Source organism: Mesoplodon mirus, assembly GCF_964341445.2.
Source record: "Mesoplodon mirus genome assembly, chromosome: 7".
NCBI classification, from domain to species: Eukaryota; Metazoa; Chordata; class Mammalia; order Artiodactyla; family Ziphiidae; genus Mesoplodon; species Mesoplodon mirus.
In genome coordinates, this window is record NC_138983.1 from 98,291,290 (window position 1) to 98,312,870 (window position 21,581).

Consider the following 21,581-nt stretch of genomic DNA (forward strand, 5'->3'; position numbering starts at 1 on the left):
ATCTTTATTAAATCGATGAGGAAAGGTTGTAGGAATGATTGAGGCAAGACAGCCCCAGAGGAGAGGACGGGAAGGGATAGGATGGATGGAGAAGTGAGTGCAAGGCAGGAGCAGGACACCTCAGCTTCTGAAAGGAGAGAAAGGAAGAAAGCTTAGGTGGAGACCGAGGTGCCCACAGTGGAGAGAAATTCGGATCTTCATATAAGGTAACAGAGTTCTGGAACACTGCCAAGTCCGTTCCTGAAACAGGTTTCAACGGGGCCAGTGTCATCATAAATGCTGGGCAGGGGTCGCCAGGCAATTGGAGTTTGATTTTCCCGAACAGTGTTCTCCCTGACTCCAAAAAAGTCTTCAGGGGAATTCACCGGATTCTTGACTTGGCTGGGAAAGACTGTAGCTAAAAGACTGGTTTGGGAACCTGAGTGAGTGGAGAACCTTCCTCTTGAATACAATCCAGCTGGAGCTATAGGAAGTTCTGTCTGCCAGTGCTCCTATTTCAGAAGCATTCTGTCCTGTTTCTCATTATGTGTCTGCAGTCTGCAGAAAGAGAAACGTGACCGCCACAGGCGGCAAACCTTTGAACTTAGCTTCTTCCTTGAAAAGTGTGTTTTTTTCTGCCAAGAGACTGGGGGCGGGGCAGAGAAGGGAGAGAGAGACAGAGAGGGAAAGAGCTTTCCAGAACCCCAGTCCCACCACCCTCTCCACCACCACCTGAGCTTGGTGAAGTCCTTAACCTCTCCAAGCCTCATTTGTAAGCTAGGAATAAGGAGAGCTCCTCCCCTTCAGGGCTATGGTGAGAAATCGGTGAGTAATTACAATAAATGGTAGCATTCACGATGTCACGGTTTAACCACTAGGCTCAGGGAGGGATGGCCACAACAGCATTAACCAACACAAAGCCAGGTGTCAGCACCTCTCAGCATTTGCTTCTCCCGGTTTACATGGATTTTGATGTGCTCTCTAATGAAAGTAGCTACAGACATCTTCCGCTGGATTAGATGAAAAAAGGTTCCCTCAATAGATATTTATAGAGCGTCTGCCACGAATCAGATGTGGCATATGTTGAGGATCACAGGTTAATGAGCCAGTTGGGGTGCGAGCCAGTTGGGGTGCCTGCCACCCCAGAGCTCTCGGCTTCGGGGAACAGGTGGAATGGGAGTGCCAGGGAGACACACAGTGTGGATGTGTGTGTCCTGGAGAGCTGGGCTTGAATCTCGGAGATGTGTTCATTCATTCTTTCAACCAGTATTTAAGGACCTACTGTGTATGTGCCAAGGGTTTATTCTACGAGCTGAGGATACGGTGCTGAGCAAGGTAGACAAAAAGCTGTCAGCCTCTCAGAGCTCAGAGGTGGCGTTGTACCAGCTCAGACGCTCACTGCCAAATCTGTGATCCTGGGAAAGTCACTATGTCTTGCTCAGCCTCGGGCTCATCACAGAGCATCAGGGGTATTAAATGAGGTAATGCATGTGAATCTCTTGACTGGGTGCCTGGCACGAAGGCTGCACCCAATAAATGGTGGTGCGATAGTGTGCAAGGTGACCCCTGGTGGGGACCACCATCCCAAATTTGGGGAGAGTCTGGGAGGGCTTCCTGGGAGAAGTGACTTATACGCCGAAATCTAGGGCAGCAATTATGTCGCCGGGACAGAAAGGTGAAGACCACCCCAGCTGCTCGTAACCTCCCCTGACCCTCTTGTCTGCCCCTGCAGGTCTCCTTCCCATGGGTGAGGGGCCCAGCACCTTGGCCAAGGCCACAGCCACCTTGGGCCACCCAGCAACTGAACCAGTCACCCTCACCACCACAGAACCCCTTCTACCCGGGCATCTGGCCAGCGCCAGTGCAGAGGAGCTGGTCGCAAGGGTCCCCCGAGCCCCCCATGGTCCCACCAGCCTCCCACAGGCGGCCCGTGAGTGCCAGCGAGAAGATGTTCTCCTTCGTGGTGGACAGAGCCGCCCACAGCGTTCCCATCATCAGGCAAGGTACTCATGGGCGCTTCCTTGGCGGCTTAGGGGAGGGGCTTTTGCTAGGAGGATGGGTCTCAGTTTCTGCTTTCCCCTTTTTTAAAAATTTTTATTGAGGCGCAGTTGATTTACAGTGTTGTGTTAGTTTCAGGTATGCAGCACACTGAATCTGTTAAACATATACATGTATCCACTCTTTTTTAGATTCTTTTCCCATATAGACCATTACAGAGTATTGAGGAGAGTTCCCTGTGCTATCCAGTAGGTCCTTCTTAGTTATCTCTTTTATGTATAGTATTGTGTATGTCAATCCCTCTCTTCCAATTTATCCCTCCCCCCTCTTATTCCCGGTAACCATAAGTTTATTTTCTACATCTGTAACTCTATCTCTGTTTTGTAGATAAGTTCATTTGTACCTTTTTTTAGATTCCACATATAAGCAATATAGTATGTTATTTGTCTTTCTCTGGCTTTCGCTTATGTTCTCTGGTTCTGAAGTAGAACATAATCAATTGTGAAAAAATTGGGGAAAGCAGAAAGTTAGAAAACAGTAAAAGATAAGCTGTCACCCTTATCACCAGAATTCTCCCTGTTGACTTTTTGGTACAAACTCCTCCAAGACTGTGCTCTGCCCATCTGCACACGTCAGTACCTCTGTGGTGAGTGTGTGTGTGTGTGTGTTTGTACGTATATATGAATATATATGAATGTGTATCAGAATCTAAATTTATATACTTCGACTCAGATGTACAGACATATTGGTAACTGAAATCCCTCTTGCCTTAGGAGGTTTTTAAATATTTTATTACCATTTTACAGGTAAGAGGAGACTGAGGCTTATTGAGAAAATTACTTCTCCGGAGGTTATGTATTCAATCTAATCTAATCTAACGCTTTTCAGTCAAATTTAAGGCTGGTTATCTCAGTGACTGTCACTCACAGCCTGGTCACTTTGGGGACACACAGCCATCAGGGTTTCCTTCTCCCCCCTCCCCCCCAAAAGGCCTCATGGCATTTGGGGAGGAGACTTCCTGTCTGTCACCATCCTCTTGGCCTTTCCAGCCTTACGGGCAGAGTAGCTGGGTCGAGTTAGTCCCTGGCATGATTCCCAGGTTTCTTCTGTGGCCACTGGTGTGAAGGTCCCATTCTCTGTTTTCTGCGTCCCAGCCCCAGACTCCTCTGAGTCCCCAGGTCTCTCGATGCCTCCACACCCTTCCCTGGTCTCACTCAAGACCACTCACCTAGTCACTTCCCTCAGCCATTCAAATAATAGTTATTATTCTGAAGCATACAGACTAAGGAGCAAATGAAAGTTATCTCTGCAGTTTACATCATCATCATCATCATCTAAGGAACGCTCATGTACCTACCACCCAAGTTAAGAAATTACTCAGCCATTTCCCCCCAGCATTTTAATGTGAAAACTTTCAAACATACAGCAAAGCAAAAAGAATTTTAGAGAGCAGCTCTCCTCCTAATTCTACCCCTAACACTTTGCTGTACTCTTTATTTCATTTCTGTCTACCCACCCTTCTTGTCCTGCATTAATCCATCTTATTTTTTGGATGCATTTCAAAATAAATAGCACACATCTGTAGTCCTCCCCCTAAATGTTTTAGCACATATACCATTAACTAGAATTCAACATTTTTTGTCTCCTTCATGTAAAATGAACACACAATGTGTATTAGTTATCATGATTGCATAACGAATTCTCCCCAAACGTAGCAGCCTAAAGCAAAAATCAAACATGTGTTATCATCTATACGGTTTCTGTGGGTCAGGAATTTGGCAGCAGCTTAGCAGGACGGCTGTGGCTCAGGGTCCCTCGTAAGGCTGCAGTCATCTGAAGGCTTGACCTGGGCCGCAGGATCCACTTCCAAGATGGCGTGCTCACATGGCTGTCAGCAGGAGGCCCCAGCTCCTCACCACATGGGCCTCCCCAGAGAGTGGCTCGAGCATTCCCATGACACGGCAGCTGCTCCTCCTGAGCAAGTGATCCTGGAGGACAAGATGGAAGTGGCAACATCTCTTGTGACTAAGCCTCAGAAGTCATGCTCTGTCATTGCTGCAATATCCTGCTGGTTACACAGGGCGTCACCCTCCAGTGTGGGAGAAGACTACACACGGGCCTGAAGACCAGGAGGCGGGGATTTTCAGCAGTTATCTTGGAGGCCGGCTACCACAGCCTGCCCTCGGGTCCTCAATGATTCACACTCCTCCTCCTCTCTCCCGAGGCCCCCCAAAATCTCACCCCAGTAACAGCATCGGCTCAAATTCCAGAATCTCGTCTAAATCAAGTCCAGGTACAGATGGGGCTCATGGGTGTAGTACCTTATGTTCAGCTCATCAAGTACTACTTCCAGAAATCTGAAGACCTCTGAACAAAGGGTCTGTCCCTCACACACCCAGCACATATTGGTGGGACAGACATAGCATCACTGCTACATACACTCCTCTTGTTCCAAAAGAAGAAAAACAGGAAACACACAGGAGTCCCTGGCCCAAAGCAGTTCTGAAGTCCAGCTGGGAAAATATCGGCAGTTCCTTGATTGGGCTTCAGTCCAACTCTTGCCCAGAAATGACTTTCCAGGGCTCTGGGCTCTGCCCCCAGGTCCCTGAGTTCCGCCTTCTGAGTCGTCCTCCCTTTCCTATGAAAGGTGTCCCATGGATGTGGCTGCATAGTTTTATAGCCTGCTTCCTGCCTGTAGAAGCTTGGGGGTCCAGACGCTTCTTTGACTTTTGTGGGTCTCTGTCAGTCTGAGTTGGCAGTGCTTCTTATTGGGGTTCATCCTATTAGGCAAAACCCACGCCCAGAGATATTTTTGGACACAAGCCCTTCCACCATGGGCTTCTGCAAAGACTGACAAAGAACCGAAGCTTCTTAGAAGCCCAGTTCTTGGACCGAAGGGTTCTCTTGGATACTGCCCTGGATCTGTATTCTTAACAAAGGATTTTACAACCACACCCTCAGCTTCTTCTCTAGACTGTGTTTTCTTGAGAGCGCCCTTGATTTGATCTTTGCCCAGAACCTGTTTCTTACATTTCATTTGCCACGTGGAGAGGCGGGGAATTTTCAAGCCCAGAGCATTGCCCTGGTTTAACAGCCCTTCCTTTAACTGTCTCTCCCCTTCACATTTCACTATAAGTAGCAAGAAGTAACCAGGCAGCACCTTCCAAGACTCTTTCTGGAACTCTCTTTAGCTAGACCATTCAGCCTCATCACAAACATTTTCTACCTTCCTCATGACCACAGGCAACGTGTTAGGAAACCTCCTGCCACCACCTAACAAGGATCCCTTAACCACAGTAACATTTTCCTCACTTTCCTGGAACCCTTCCCTCACTGCCTCCTCAAAGGCCATCAGAGCTTCTACTAAGACTATTGAGGCTTTCTCAAAGACTCTTGGCCAAAGTCCTCCAGCTTCTGGCCACTGTTCCATCCCAAACCACTCCACATCGTAGGGTTTTTGTTAAATTTTGCACCACTCCTGGTGCCCAAACCTGTATTTGCTACTTATTGTTGCATAACAAATTACTGCAGGATGTAATGGCCTAAAACAACAGTAAACATTTATTATCTCATAGCTTCTCTGAGGCAGGAAGTTGGGAATGGCTTAGCTGGGGGATTCTTGCTCAGGATTCTTCATCAGGTTGCAGTAATGGTGGTGGCTGGGCCGTGGTCCTCTGGAGGCTTGTCTGGGGCTGCAGGACCCACCTCTAGGATGGGTCACTCCCATGGCTTTTGGTAAGAGGCCTCAGTTCTTCACTAAGTGCACCTCTCCATACGTTGCTTGAGCATCCTCAAGCTGCCAGCTCCTCCAGACAAGTGGTCCTAGAGAGTGAGGCAGAAGCTGCAATGTCTTTTATGATCTAACCTCAGGAATCAAACTGTGTCATTTCTGCAATATCCTTGGTTACATAGAGAAGCTTTGTTACGGACTGAATTGCATTCCCCCAAAATGCATATGCTGAGGCCTCAATCCCAATATCGCAGAATGTGACCATATTTGGAGATAGTGTATTGAAATAGATGAGTAAGTTAAAATGAGATGATTGGGTGGGCCCTAATCCAAGGGCTGGTGTCCTTGTAAGAAGAGAGAGAGAGACGCCAGGGATGCACGTGCACAGAGAAAAGGGCATGTGAGGACACAGCAGGAAGGTGGCCGTCTGCAAGCCAAGGAGAGAGGCCTAACCCTGCCCACACCTTCATCTTGGACTTCCAGCCTCCAGAACTGTGAGAAAATGAATTTCTTTTGTTAAGACCTCCTGTGGTGTTTTGTTATGGCAGCCCCAGCTAACTAATATAAAGTCCATCCAGTATTGGAGAGGATGATGCAAGGGTCTGAATACCAGGAGACAAGAATCAGTGGGGCCATCTTGGAGACTGGCTACCACACCATGAAAGGTGTAGATCTTGAGTGTGCTCATTGAGTTTTGGCGGTCGTGTACACCTATGTAACCCAAACTCCTATCAAGATATAGAACATTACCATCACCCCAGAAAGTTCCCTCATGTCCCTCCCCAGTCAATTCCCAGCCCCAGGCCCCAGAGGCACCCACTCTTCTGAATTCTCTTCCCGCCATGGATTAGATATTCCTGTTCTAGAATCTCAAGTACACAGAACCATGTAGTACATGTTCCTTTGTGGAAGGCTTTTTTCACTCAGCATAGTATTTCTGAGATTCATTCATTTTGTTGTATGGATCATGTTCTGTTTTATGAACATATATACAGGGTTTTTGGGGTTGTTTTTTTAATGCATCCTTTGGACACATGGCACATGGGCTGTTTCTTTTCTTTTTTTCACTCCGCCATTTAAATTTTTCCACTGTAATCACCGGTTTCTCCAGTGCCATTTTGAACTTGGGGCTTCTCTAAAGGACTTGCATCCCCCCTGGAGAAATGAAGGATGAGTCGTATGGCTTAGATTCCCTCACATCTACCTGGGCTCTATCTCCTCAGCCTCTCAGCCAGGTCTCATGTTTCCAAATGTTTACCCTCGTTCCCCTGACACACTCCCCATCCTCAGAAAAGGACTTTCATCTTCCCGTGTCATGGGGAGTTCCTTTCTGTCTGGGCCTCTCTACTCCACGCTTTAGAGAAAACTCTGTGCCCCAGTCCTCCACGCTGTCTCTTGACAGAAAACACCTCTTTTTAAGGGTTCCGAGAAAGCTCTTTCCTCTCTTAGCAAAGCTGGGCTCTTCCAATTAAATTGGTTTACTGTTAGACTGTCACCTTGCTTTAGACTTGAAAAATTCTATTTGAAAACCCAAAGCCAAGGATTTATTTACTGCAGATCAGGTCAGGGTTTCTCAATCTTGGCACAGTGACAGGTGGGTCGCATAACTCCTTGTTGAAGGATCTGTCCTGTCCACTGTAGAGTGTTTAGCAGCATCCCTGACTCCTACCCACCAGAGATACCAGTAGCAACACCACCACCACCCCCCTAACTGTGGTTCTCAAAAATGTCTCCAGACGTTGTCAAAAATCAGAACGTCATTTTGCCTGGGGGAAAACTCACCCTGTTCTAGTTAATACTCATCCTTCCTGTACCACAAGGCAATAAAACGTCAGCTCCAAGGCCAAATCTTAATGGCAAGAGCTCATGGGAGGTGGGGAAGAATTACTGAGAAAAGAAAATATGTGGAGTGACTTATTAAAATAGCATCTTGATTCATATATATATATATATATATATATTTTTCCCAATAATGGGATCATATGAACCTAACATAGGTAACCTTCTTTTTTTTTCTTTTTTTGGCCGTGCCGCTCAGCTTGCAGGATCTTTGTTCCCCAGCCAGGGATGGAACCTGTGCCCCCTGCAGTGGAAGCACAGAATCCTAATCACTGGACTGCCAAGGAATTCCCTACCTGATTTTTAAAATTCAATAATATGTCATAAACATCTTCCCACTTCAATACATTGACTACATAGTGGTTAAAAGCATAGGCTCTGAATCCAACAAACTTAGGCTCATCCCTTGACTCTACCACTTACCAGCTGTGTGTCCTTGAGCAGGTGACTTGACGTCTCTGTGCCTCATATCTCTCACGTATAAAATGGAGATGGGAATAATAATGCCTATCTCACTGGGTTGTTATGAAGACGAAATCGTATCCTGCCTGTAAGTGCTGAGCACAGCGCCTGGTGCATAGCGAACATTCAGTAAATATTAAAATATTTAATATTTTATTATTTAAATTTTAAATTTTACAATCTTAATAATTTAAATATTTTAAAATTTTAATATTTAAATTTTAAATATTAAAATTTAAAAATTAAGTTATTACCTAACCATGATTGTTATTTAACTTTTATTTACAACTTACAATGTCTGAAAGACACAGTTAAGGTGCACACATACTGCCCCTGCTGCAGACTGGTGATTATTGGAGCGCACCAGGACAGCTGGGGGTTGTTAAAATATTAAAGTAACTCCCCTGCCTTTTGGCCAACAGCTCATGCCCGAAAATTCTTAAAGTGCCTGCGTCCCCATATCCGCCTTCCCACCGCCCCAGCCCTCCCGACTCTCCCTGGGGCTTCTCCCCACTGGGACCTCCGAAGGATCCAGCATCTAGAGTTAAGCCGGTTTGGTCATACATGGCCCTTAGGTTCTTTTTGATAAATAACAGTAGCCAGTAAAGAAGTTTGGGGCAGGTGAGGGGTAACTGCTCCCGCACCTCCCTGCCTGGGTGTAAGGAAAGCAAGTCTCAGAGCAAATTCTAGCCCCACAAAGACTTTGAGTAAACACACCGTCCCCAGTAAAGGGACCCCATCGATCAGCCTGTTCTGTAAGTTTGATGAAGTCCCCCCTCCGGCCATCATCTTGCAGGGAAGCGTCCCTCAAGACAGCCACGACAGGGTCGTAGAGGCAGCCGGAGTCACCCCTTGAGATGGCATCAGACGCCAGAACTCTAAGCTGAGACTGGACAGGGGCCCAGTTAGGGTCAGACCCCGAGGCCCTCCCTGGGGACACAGGCCCGTCAGTACCTTCCTCCAGTGGGAGCCGATTTCTTGAGGAATCTGAAAACAGATGAAATCTTCCTCCTGAAAACTCAGTTTCCAAATTGAGATACACAATCAGTGTAAAATAAACCCCAGATTTCAAAGGCTTCATGCCTCGAAGAAAAAGAATATAAAATATCTCCATATTTTTTGTCGATCACGTGTTGAAATGATGCTTTTTAATGTATTGGGTTAAATAAAATTGATCATTAAACATTCCTCTCTCCTTTTTACCTTTTTAACGTGACTACGAGAAAATTGAAAATTGCATTCTGTAGCTCCCTTATTTCTCTATCAGTCACTGCTGCTGTAGTCAGTTAGGACTTAGCTGCTCAGGATCCAAGAGAGTCAGATGGGGGCAGTGAGCTTCAAGTAAAAGTTTTCTAATCATGGACCTAGCTGGGGAGGTGGAGGGAGAGAAAATGGGCAGCTGCTGAAGTTCCAGGCCCTTCTGTTCCTCGTGCCCCAGGAAACACTGTGGCCAGGGCTGCTCATTCAACACGCAAGGCTGTGCATTCTCTGGGCACCACAGGCCATCAGCTATGTCCACTAGAGGTTCTGGGGTCCACAAAGAGGTTTGAGACCTGGCTGGGGGGCAGGAATCTTTGACTCTAAAATGCATAAATAAAAAATACAGAAGCAAAATGAATAAATGATGAATGTCCACAAACATGACAGTGCGTGCTTCATTCATCATTAATGTTAATACTCATTAAAGTTTCATCACCACTGAAAACAATTTGTTCAGTTTCTCACTTCACAAGAAGATAAGAATGTGCAGTGACTGTCCAGAAACCATAGTCGCTTGGAAATTTAAAATATGCTGCTTGGGCCCAAGTGATCTCACACGTAGAATTATAGAAATCTTTACAAACGTTTCTACACCAATAAAAAGAAATGTATTCAGTGTTGATGTGAGTGAATTGCGAGATGTCTGATGTGATACAGAGTGGGGTCCCCAAACACAATGCCATAATCCCTGAAAGTCATATAAAAAGGCCTTGTAATACTGGGGTAAATAAGAAAAAATATAGGAAAGCTTAAATGTCTATCAAGTGGATCCTAGTTAAACACGTTTGGCACACTTGGACAATGGACCACAATGCTACCCTGGAAAAGAACCAAGTACAGCTACAAATACTGACATGGGGAGATGTTTTTGATATTGTTAGCTGAAAAGTAAGCTGGATAAGAATCTCTGTCATGTAAATGCATTTTTGTTTTTTGACAAGATATGACTGCAATAAAAAATATAGCTAATGTTTAGCGCTAAATGCGCTACATGAGGGGTCAGCAAACTTTTCCTGTAAAGAGCCAGATAGTAAATACTTTAGGACTTGTGGGTCACATGGTCTCTGCTGCAACTACTCAGCTCTGCCTTTGTAGCTGGAAAGCAGCCATAAATAATATGTAAATGATCACTGTGGCTATGTTGCAATAAAACTTTATTTACAAACATAGGCAGAAGGCCAGATTTGGCCGCAGGGCCATAGTTTGCCAACCCCTGCTCTATATCATTATTCTATTTAATCTCCAGATAGCCCTTTATAACAGAGACTATCAGGGATCCTGAATTATGTATGTGGAAACGAAGGCTTAGAAAGAGCAAATGACTTGCCCAAGGTCATCAGCTCTTATGCGGCATAGAAAAAAGTCTGGAAAGAGGCACACCACAGTGCATCAGTGCAGTTAACGCTGGGGAAGAGAAATGAGGCAGCTCTTACCCTTTCCAGTCCTCCTGTAATGCTTTCAGTGCATAAGTCTCATGAATGTGAAGGTTAATCTGAAAATATTCTTTAAGACTTTGGGGAAACTCACAGTCTCCTCTGCATTCTCTGTTGATCTTGTGTGTTAGTGTGGACCAACGCGGCGGAACTGTCGGAACAATCAGTGGCCGAGGAAATTCCTGGGGCAGAGCCCTACAGAGAAATTTTTGTGGACCAGGACCTGGCCCAGTATGATAAGGTGAGGGGTCTTGGGGAAGCACAGAGCTACAGCAGCAAGAGGGACCATGGAGAGATTGCCACTGCCTCTTGTTCTCTGTGTCTCAAGGACTGTCCCTTTTTCCTACTTCCAAGAAACCACCTCTTCCTCCCAAGACATTCAGCCAGGTTTGGCCACTGCTCATTTTATCCCAAATAACATCTACAACTACAAGGTACTGAGCACCTACTGTGTGCTGGGCCATGTCCTGTGCACTTGACATTTATTAGCTCGTTAATCTTCACCAACTTCAAAATAGATTTTATCAGCCTCACTTTGCAGATGAGGAAACTGAAGCTCAGAGAGGTTCAGTGATGTGTTCACGGCTGCCCAGTGCAAGGAGCAGTGTTAGGATTCAAAGCGAGGTCTGGTTAGCTTCTCAGCGGGTACTTCTAACTCCCACACAGTAATCACTTGGTCAACCTTCAGTGATGGGACAGTGATGCAAAAACACATTCCTAGCAGGAGGAATTGAGCCCTGAAGTCAGGGAGGCCTGGGCCAAGAGACTCGTTAAAGAACCAGAGAGGTTTAAAGCAGGGATGCGAGCAGAACAGGTGGATTCAAGCCATCCTGGGAAGGGCCCAGGTCAATTTCTCCCCACTTAGACACGACTCGAAAGTTACTCTAAAAGAAGCAGTCTATAATATCTCGCTTTCCTTCAGGGCCAGGGCCTGCTCCTGCAGCAATTCTCAGAGTTTGTGAGGAGCAGACCTACCTGGGGTTCTTGTCAGACACGGAAATCCAAACCTTCAGGAGGCAGGGGGTTCCAACCCAGGCATCCTGGGACCAGACTCTGAAAAATGTTGCAGAAAGGCGAGAAGCCACGCTCAGATTCTGTATTTATCGCTGTGTAACAAGCCATCCCCAAACTTAGCGGCTTCAAACAGCAATTCATTATTCCCCAGAATCTATGGGTTGACCTGGAAGGTTCCTTTGCTCGCGTCCCCTGGCCTCACTCATGCGGCCTCAGTCAGCCGCTGGCTTGGCCAGTTTGGTGGTCGGTCTCCATTGGCCTCCTTCCCACATCTAGGGCCTCAGCCAGGATGCCTGGACTGGTGCGCCCCTTTGTGCATGTGGTTTTTCATCACAGCACGGTGGTCTCGGGGTTCCCAGGGGGCCAGAGCAGAAGCTGCACAGCCTGTAAGAACTTGCCTGGAGATCATGCAGCATCACTTCCACTCCATTCCGTTGGTTGAAGCAAGTCATGGGGCCAGCCCAGACTAGAGGGTGGGGAAATAGACTGGATGGCAAAACTGCAAAGTATTTGTTGCCATTTTTCAACCTGCCTCAATTTTAACTTGGAAATATAGTGCAACCACTATAATTTTTTCTATTTATAGAAAATTTTTATAAGCCATTTATCATTTTTTCTATTTATAATAGAAAGAATTCTTTCCCTTTATAAGCCATTTCTACCCTAACTTGCCAGGACTCCTTCAAGTGACAATAAACAAATTAGCTTGAGGGGGAGCATCGATTAGCTCAACTTATTGGAAAATTTAAAGGACCACTAGCTTCAGGTATGGCTAGATCCAGGAGCTTGAATAATGTCATCAGAACACCTGCTCACTACCAACCTCTCCCCTCTGTTTCCCTCAGAGTCTGGCTTTCTACATGACGCTGGCTTTGTGTGCCAGAAAAGACAAACTCAGGCAAACAAGCCTACATATTTAAAGTTTATGATCCAAAAGAAGGCAAGATGCTCTCCCTCTGTAATCGATGTGTGAAATCTCTGATTGACCAGCTTGGGCCACATGCACATGGGGAGGTGGGACAGGAAGGAGCAGGGCACATGACTGACAATCCTACCCAGACCCCATGGAAGGAGGAACGCTCCCTCCAGAAGGGCAAGGGGACCCTCACCAGGAAAGCAGAACCCACAGCTGTCCACTGCCCTCTGCAAACTTCTTATATTCCAGCACTGGCACGGGGCCTGGCACTTAGTTGCTGCCCGATGAATGTTTGTTGCATGAAAAATGAATAAGCACCTGGCTGATCATAACAGGGTGAAACAGGGGAAACTGCCCAGGAGTAGGGAATATGTCTGATGCTCTCTCTTGAAGTTTTGCCACCAACTTTCACAAGGACCCAAAGGAAGGCCCCTGGCAGCAGCTGGCAATGTCAGACAGGCTTTCTCATGAGCAAGACCCTGTCCTTCCCCAGGTCACGGAGCTAGCAGGTCGTGAGGCTGACTGGACGGTTCTCCTGGGAATGAGCTGGCCCAGAAATTGCCCATTTACCTCCTCCCGTGACTGCTTTGGAAAAGGCCTCTGGGGAATTTTTTCTTCTTCTTCTTCTTCAGTTTTTCTGACATTTTATTGATAACGTCTGGTGAGAAGTTTGGGGGAATTTTTTTTTCCTTTTTTGGAAAACCTAACCAATTCTTTGGCTGCAGAGCTTTATCACTGGAGAGATGGAGGACAGGGTTAATTATACCTGTGGGTACAGTCTACCAGCAATTTTGTTTTTCCAGCCGAAAGTTGACATGAGCCCATGCAAATAAATCAGTATTCCTGTCTCATTTACTTTCCAGATTGAGTTACCTGGAAAAAATTCATACATGAATAGCCAAAAGAGGCAGGAAATATTAGAAGAGAGGAAAGGGAAAACAAATAGTTAAGAATGTTTTAACTTAAAACAAATAACCCTCATTATAGGCAGAATGTGGTCAAACAGAATGTTGTTTTCCTAACTACCTTTCCTAGGTCCCCAGTGTGCTAGGCTATATATTATAAATGAAAACACTCTAAGTAAACTTTCTAGCAACAAAAGTTCCCAAGTGGGATGGTTGTTCTTAATATGAAAGTCTAATTCTCGGGGAAAGGAAAGTTTCCGTACCTGTGAGGTATAGACATCCATTACAGGAGTCTATATACAGTTACCTCATTTTAACCCAATTCTTGTCTCTATGAGATTTTCGAAGTGACAGAGATAGCCTTGAAAGTCTGCTTTTTCCCTCCCTGCCTGCCCTCACCTTCCCAAAGAATGATACCATATTTTTCCTGTATTTCTTTAAATGGGCTCAGCCTTACACCCAGACCCACACCTAGTAAATTTCCCATCTGTCCTCCACCCAGGATGAAATAATTCTGCTGCTGGGAAAAGAAGTCAGCCGTCTCTCCGATTTTGAACTTGAATCTAAATACAAAGACACCGTGATAGCAAGCCTGCAGAACCAAGTGGCCAACCTGAGCCAGAAGCTGTTGGAAACAGCTGCCTCCAGGCAGAAGGAGAGGGTGATCCCGCCCAAGTTTCAGGTTCTGCATGAAGAGGACGATGCCCAACAGAGAGAGATCCAGAGCTTGAAAAACCAGGTAGGGCTCAGAGACAAGTGGGTCGGGGCCTTGGGGTCACAACACAGGGTGACAGCTCTCAGGTAGAGCCTGGGGGGAGCCACCCGGGTAGTTAGAAATGGGCAGTGAGCACAGCATGGTGAGGAGTACAGTTCCAGGGAGTGCAGGGTTGGCAAGTTTCTAGCCTTGTAAGAACAATATTAGATTTCATTAAGTGCCTACCATGTTCAGGCCCCGGTGCAGGTGCTTTGGGTGCATTAGCTTATTTATTTATTTATTTATTTATTTATTTATTTATTTATTTATTTTATTTATTTATTTATGGCTGCATTGGGTCTTCGTTGCTGTGCACGGGCTTTCTCTAGTTGCAGTGAGCAGGGTCTACTCTTCACTGTGGTGCATGGGCTTCTCATTTCAGTGGCTTCTCTTGCTGCAGAGCATGGGCTCTAGGCACGTGGGCTTCAGTAGTTGCAGCATGAGGACTTCAGTAGCTGTGGCTCACGGACTCTAGAGTGTAGGCTCAGTAGTTGTGGCCCACGGGCATAGTTTCTCCACAGCATGTGGGATCTTCCTGGACCAGGGCTCGAACTCCTGTCCCCTGCATTGGCAGGGGGATTCTTAACCACTGCACCATGAGGGAAGTCCCCTCATTAGCTATTTAAACCTCAGTCTTCTGACACATGCCATTCTACAGATGAGGAGACTGAGGCACGCTCAGCGATGCCCAGGAGCTTGTTACAGCTTGCACAGCAAGTGAGAGACAGTGATGTGATTTGGGCTCAGCTCTGCCACCTTGTACACCTCATGCTTTCACACCCACTTTGCATTTCCACCCAACTCCTGTCGCTTCAGTGACCACTTCTCACACCCACCCGGACCCAGCCAGAAAGAGCTGGAGATGGGGAGAAGGAACCCCACAGTGTTCCAAACACTGAGGCCTTTATCAAACCCTGAAGGCAGCTGATGGTTCATTTATAGGGAATTTCACCAAAAATTCTCCACCCAGAATGTCTGGATTTACCAGTCAACTTCCTTCCTCCTGAAACTAAATCCAAAAGAAAAAAAAAATTTTTCTTAAGTTTTAAAGAACTACTTTAAAATTGGCCACTGATCTGGTACATAAATTATATCTCAACAACGTTGATAAAAAAGCAATTGGAAATTGATGAATTTTGGCCTCAGTGCATAATTCTGCTTAAAACTGTAGTCAGATTTGGTTCAACATGACGGAGTAGAAGGACATGCTGTCACTCCCTCTTTCGAGAACACTGGAATCACAACTAACTGCTGAACAATCATCGACAGGAAGACACTGGAACTCACCAAAAAAGATACCCCACGTGCAAAGACAAAGGAGAAGGCGCAAAGAGACAGTAGGAGGGGCGCAATCCCAATGAAATCAAATCCCATCACTGCTGTGTGGGTGACTCACAAACTGGAGAACACTTATACCACAGAAGTCCACCCACTGGAGTGAAGGTTCTGAGCCCCACGTCGGGCTTCCCAACCTGGGGGTCCGGCAATGGGAGGAGGAATTCCTAGAGACTCAGACTTTGAAGGCTAGTGGGATTTGATTGCAGGACTTTGGCAGGACTGGGGGAAAGAGCGATTCCACTCTTGGAGGGCACACACAAAGTAGTGTGTGCATTGGGACCCAGGGGAAGGAGCAGTGACCCCATAGGAGACTGAACCAGACCTACCTGCTAGTGTTGGTGGGTCTCCTGCAGAGGCGGGGGGCAGCTGTGGCTCACCAAGGGACAAGGACACTGGCAGCAGAAGTTCTGGGAAGTATTCCTTGGCATGAGCCCTCCCAGAGTCTGCCATTAACCCCACCAAAGAGCCCGGGTAGGCTCCAGTGTTGGGTCACTTCAGGCCAAACAACTAACAGGGAGGGAACCCAGACCCACCCATCAGCAGACAAGCAGATTAAAGTTTTACTGAGCTCTGCCTACCAATGCCACAGCCAGCTCTACCCACCACCAGTCCCTCCTATCAGGAAACTTCCACAAGCCTCTTAGATAGCCTCATCCACCAGAGGGCAGACAGCAGCAACAAGAAGAACTACAATCCTGCAGCTTGTGGAACAAAAACAATATTCACAGAAAGACAGAAAAGATGAAAAGGCAGAGGGCTATGTAACAGATGAAAGAACAAGGTAAAACGCCAGAAAACAACTAAATGAAATGGAGATAGGCAACCTTCCAGAAAAAGAATTCAGAATAATGATAGTGAAGATGATGCTGGACCTCAGAAAAAGAATGGAGGCAAAGATCGAGAAGATGCAAGAAATGTTTAACAAAGATCTAGAAGAATTCAAGAACAAACAAACAGAGATGAACAATACAATAACTGAAAAAAAAAAAACCACACTAGAAGGAATCAATAGAATAACTGAGGCAAAAGAGATAAGTGACCTGGAAGACAGAATGTTGGAATTCACTGCTGCGGAACAGAATAAAGAAAAAAGAATGAAAAGAAATGAAGACAGCTTAAGAGACCTCTGGGACAACATTAAACACAACAACGTTCACATTGTACGGGTCCCAGAAGGAGAAGAGAGTGAGAAAGGACCCGAGAAGATATTGAAGAGATTATAGTCAAAAACTTCCCTAACATCGGAAAGGAAATAGCCACCCAAGTCCAGGAAGCACAGAGAGTCCCATACAGGAGAAACCCAAGGAGAAACACACCGAGACACATAGTAATCAACTTGGCAAAAATTAAAGAAAAATTATTGACAGCAGCAAGGGAAAAATGACAAATAACATACAAGGGAACTCCCAGAAGGTTAACAGCTGATTTCTCAGCAGAAACTCTACCAACCAGAAGGGAGTGGCATGATATACTTAAAGTGATGAAAGGGAAGAACCTACAACCAAGATTACTCTACCCAGCAAGGATCTCATTGAGATTCGATGGAGAAATCAAAAGCTTGACAGACAAGCAAAAGCTAAGAGAATTGAGCACCACCAAACCAGCTCTACAACAAATGTTAAAGGAACTTCTCTAAGTGGGAAACACAAGAGAAGAAAAGGACCTACAAAAACAAACCCAAAACAATTAAGAAAATGGTCATAGAAACATACATATCGATAATTACCTTAAATGTGAATGGATCAAATGCTCTAACCAAAAGACACAGGGTTGCTGAAAGGATACAAAAACAAGACCCATCTATATGCTGTCTCCAGGCGACCCACTTCAGACCTAGGGACACATACAGACTGAAAGTGAGGGGATGGAAAAAGATATTCCATGCAAATGGAAATCAAAGGAAAGCTGGAGTAGCAATACTCGTATCAGGTAAAATACACTTTAAAATAAAGAATGTTACAAGAGACAAGGAAGGACACTACGTAATGATCAAGGGATCAATCCAAGAGGAAGATATAACAATTATAAATATATATGCACCCAACATAGGAACACCTCAATACAAAAGGCAATCGCTAACAGCTCTAAAAGAGGAAATCAACAGTAACACAATAATAGTGGGGGACTTGAACACCTCACTTATACCAATGGACAGATCATCCAAAGAGAAAATTAATAAGGAAACACAAGCTTTAAATGACACAATAGACCAGATAGATTTAATTGATATTTGTAGGACATTCCATCCTAAAACAGCAGATTACACTTTCTTCTCAAGTGCGCATGGAACATTTTCCAGGATAGATCACGTTTTGGGTCACAAATCAAGCCTCAGGAAATTTAAGAAAATTAAAATCATATCAAGCATCTTTTCTGACCAGAACGCTATGAGATTAGAAATGAATTACAGGGAAAAACCTGTAAAAACCACAAACACATAGAGGCTAAACAGTACGTTACTAAATAACCAAGAGATCACTGAAGAAATCAAAGAGGAAATCAAAAAATACCTTGAGACAAATGACAATGAAAACATGACGATCCAAAACCTATGGGATGCAGCAAAAGCATCCCATAGTTCTAAGAGGGAAGTTCATAGCTATACAAGCCTACCTCAAGAAACAAGAAAAATCTCAAATAAACAATCTAACGTTACACCTAAAGGAACTAGAGAAAGAAGAACAAACAAAACCCAAAGTTAGCAGAAGGAAAGAAATCATAAAGATCAGAGCAGAAATAAATGAAATAGAAACAAAGAAACCAATAGCAAAGATCAATAAAACTAAAAGCTGGTTCTTTGAGAAGTTAAACAAAATTGATAAACCATTAGCCAGACTCATCAAGAAAAAGAGGGAGAGGACTCAAATCAATAAAATTAGAAAGGAAAAAGAAGTTACAACAGACACCGCAGAAATACAAAGCATCCTAAGAGACAACTACAAGCAACTCTATGCCAATAAAATGGACAACCTGGAAGACATGAACAAATTCTTAGAAAGTTATAACCTTTCAAGTCTGAACCAGGAAGAAATAGAAAATATGAACAGACCAATCACAAGTAATGAAATTGAAACTGTGATTAAAAATCTTCCAACAAACAGAAGTCCAGGACCAGAAGGCTTCACAGGTGAATGCTATCAAACATTTAGAGACGAGCTAACACCCATCTTTCTCAAACTCTTCCAAAAAATTGCAGAGGAAGGCACACTCCCAAACTCATTCTCTGAGGCCACCATCACCCTGATACCAAAACCAGACAAAGATACTACAAAAAAAGAAAATTACAGACCAATATCACTGATGAATATAGATGCAAAAATCCTCAACAAAATACTAGCAAACAGAATCCAACAACACATGAAAAGGATCATACACCATGATCAAGTGGGATTTATCCCAAAGAGGCAAGGATTCTTCAATATATGCAAATCAATCAATGTGATACACCATATTAACAAATTGAAAAAGAAAAACCATATGATCATCTCAATGGATGCAGAAAAAGCTTTTGACAAAATTCAACTCTGATTTATGATAAAAACTCTCCAGAAAGTGGGCATAGAGGGAACCTACTTCACCATAGTAAAGGCCATATATGACAAAGCCACAGCAAACATCATTCTCAATGGTGAAAAACTGAAAGCATTTCCTCTAAGATCAGGAACAAGACAAGGATGTCCACTCTCACTACTATTCTTCAACATAGTTTTGGAAGTCCTAGCCACAGCAATCAGTGAAGAAAAAGCAATAAAAGGTATCCAAATTGAAAAAGAAGAAGTAAAACTGTCACTGTTTGCAGATGACAGGATACTCTACAGAGAGAATCCTAAAGATGCCACCAGAAATCTACTAGAGCTAATCAATGAACTTGGTCAAGTTGCAGGACACAAAATGAATGCACAGAAATCTCTTGCATTCCTATACACTAATGATGAAAAATCTGAAAGAGAAATTAAGGAAACACTCTCATGTACCACTGCAACCAAAAAATACAATACCTAGGAATAAACCTACCTAGGGAGACAAAGACCTGTATGCAGAAAACTGTAAGACACTGATGAAAGCAATTAAAGATGATAGCAACAGATGGAGAGATATACCATGTTCTTGGATTGGAAGCATCAATATTGTGAAAATGACTCTACTACCCAAAGCAATCTACAGATTCAATGCAATCCCTATCAAATTACCAATGGCATTTTTTAGAGAACTAGAATAGAAAAGCTTAAAATTTGTGTGGAGACACAAAAGACCCCGAATAGCCAAAGCAGTCTTGAGGGAAAAATACGGAGCTGGAGGAATCAGACTCCCTAACTTCAGCCTATACTACAAAGCCACAGTAATCAAGACAATGTGGTACTGGCACAAAAACAGAAATATAGGTCAATGGAACAGAATAGAAAGCCCAGAGATAAACCCACACACCTATGGTCAACTAATCTATGACAAAGGAGTCAAGGATATACAGTGGAGAAAAGACAGTCTCTTCAATAAGTGGTGCTGGGAAAACTGGACAGCTACATGTAAAAGAATGAAATTAGAACACTCCCTAACGCCATACACAAAAATAAACTCAAAACGGATTAGAGACCTAAATGTAAGACCAGACACTCTAAAATTCTTAGAGGAAAACATAGGAAGAACACTCTTTGACATAAATCACAGCAAGATATTTTTTGATCCACTTCCTAGAGTAATGGAGATAAATACAAAAATAAACAAATGGGACCTAATGAAACTTCAAAGCTTTTGCACAGCAAAGGAAACCATAAACAGGATGAAAAGACAACCCTCAGACTGGGGGAAAATATTTGCAAAGGAAGCAACTGACAAATGATTAATATCCAAAATATATAAAGAGCTCATGCAGCTCAATATTAAAAAAACAAACAACCCAATCCAAAAATGTGCAGAAGACCTAAATAGACGTTTCTCCAAAGAAGATATACCGCTGGCCAAGAAGCACATGAAAAGCTGCTCAACATCATTAATTATTAGAGAAATGCAAATCAAAACTGCAATGAGGTATCACCTCACACCAGTTAGAATGGGCATCATCAGAAAATCTACAAACAACAAATGCTGGAGAAGGTGTGGAGAAAAGGGGACCGTCTTGCACTGTTGGTGGGAATGTAAATTGATACAGCCACGATGGAGAACAGTATGGAGGTTCCTTACAAAACGAAAAATAGAATTACCATAGGACCCAGCAATCCCACTACTGGGCATATACCCAGAGAAAACCATAATTCAAAAAGCCACATGCACCCCAGTGTTCATTGCAGTACTATTTACAATAGCCAGATCATGGAAGCAACCTAAATGCCCATCAACAGACGAATGGTTAAAGAGGAAATGGTACATATGTACAATGGAATATTACTCAGCCATGAAAAGGAACAAAATTGGGTCATTTGTAGAGACGTGGATGCATCTAGAGACTGCCATACAGAGTGAAGTAAGTCAGAAAGAGAAGAACAAATATCATATATTAACGCATATATGTGGAACCTAGAAAAATGGTAAAGATGAACCAGTTTGCAGAGCAGAAATGGAGACACACATGTAGAGAACAAACGTATGGACACCAAGGGGAGAAAGCGGCAGGGGGTGGTGGCGGTGGTATGATGAATTGAGAGATTGGGATTTACATGTATACACTGATGTGTATAAAATGGGTGACTAATAAGAAAAATATAAATAAATAAACATTTTAAAAAAGGAGAGAGGAAAAAAAAAAACCATAGTCAATGCTTGGGGGCCTTTGTTCTCTTGTTCTCTGTTTACTGTCTTTCCCTCTGTAACCGATTCTAGGTACACAGTTTCAATCCTAGAAATGGTGCTCTAGAAAGGACACAGATTGTGTATGGTGAACCTAGGAGATTCTAGCAGGAAACTGTAAGCTCCATGAAGGCAAAGGTTGGGCCCAGTAACCTTCTAGAACTCTGTTAGG

General features: G+C 44.2%; 1 protein-coding gene across 1 annotated transcript in view; it reads left to right on the forward strand.

The window, feature by feature from the left end:
• LOC309808896 (forkhead-associated domain-containing protein 1-like) overlaps positions 1–21,581 on the forward strand; it is a gene marked incomplete at its 3' end in the record, with an annotated part of 83,687 nt that overhangs the window by 38,593 nt on the left and 23,513 nt on the right. The window contains exons 4-6 of the mRNA XM_082629467.1: positions 1,712–1,982; positions 10,833–10,942; positions 14,039–14,275. Coding sequence (XP_082485593.1) covers positions 1,712–1,982; positions 10,833–10,942; positions 14,039–14,275 — 618 coding nt within the window. The remainder of the gene's footprint in view (positions 1–1,711; positions 1,983–10,832; positions 10,943–14,038; positions 14,276–21,581) is intronic.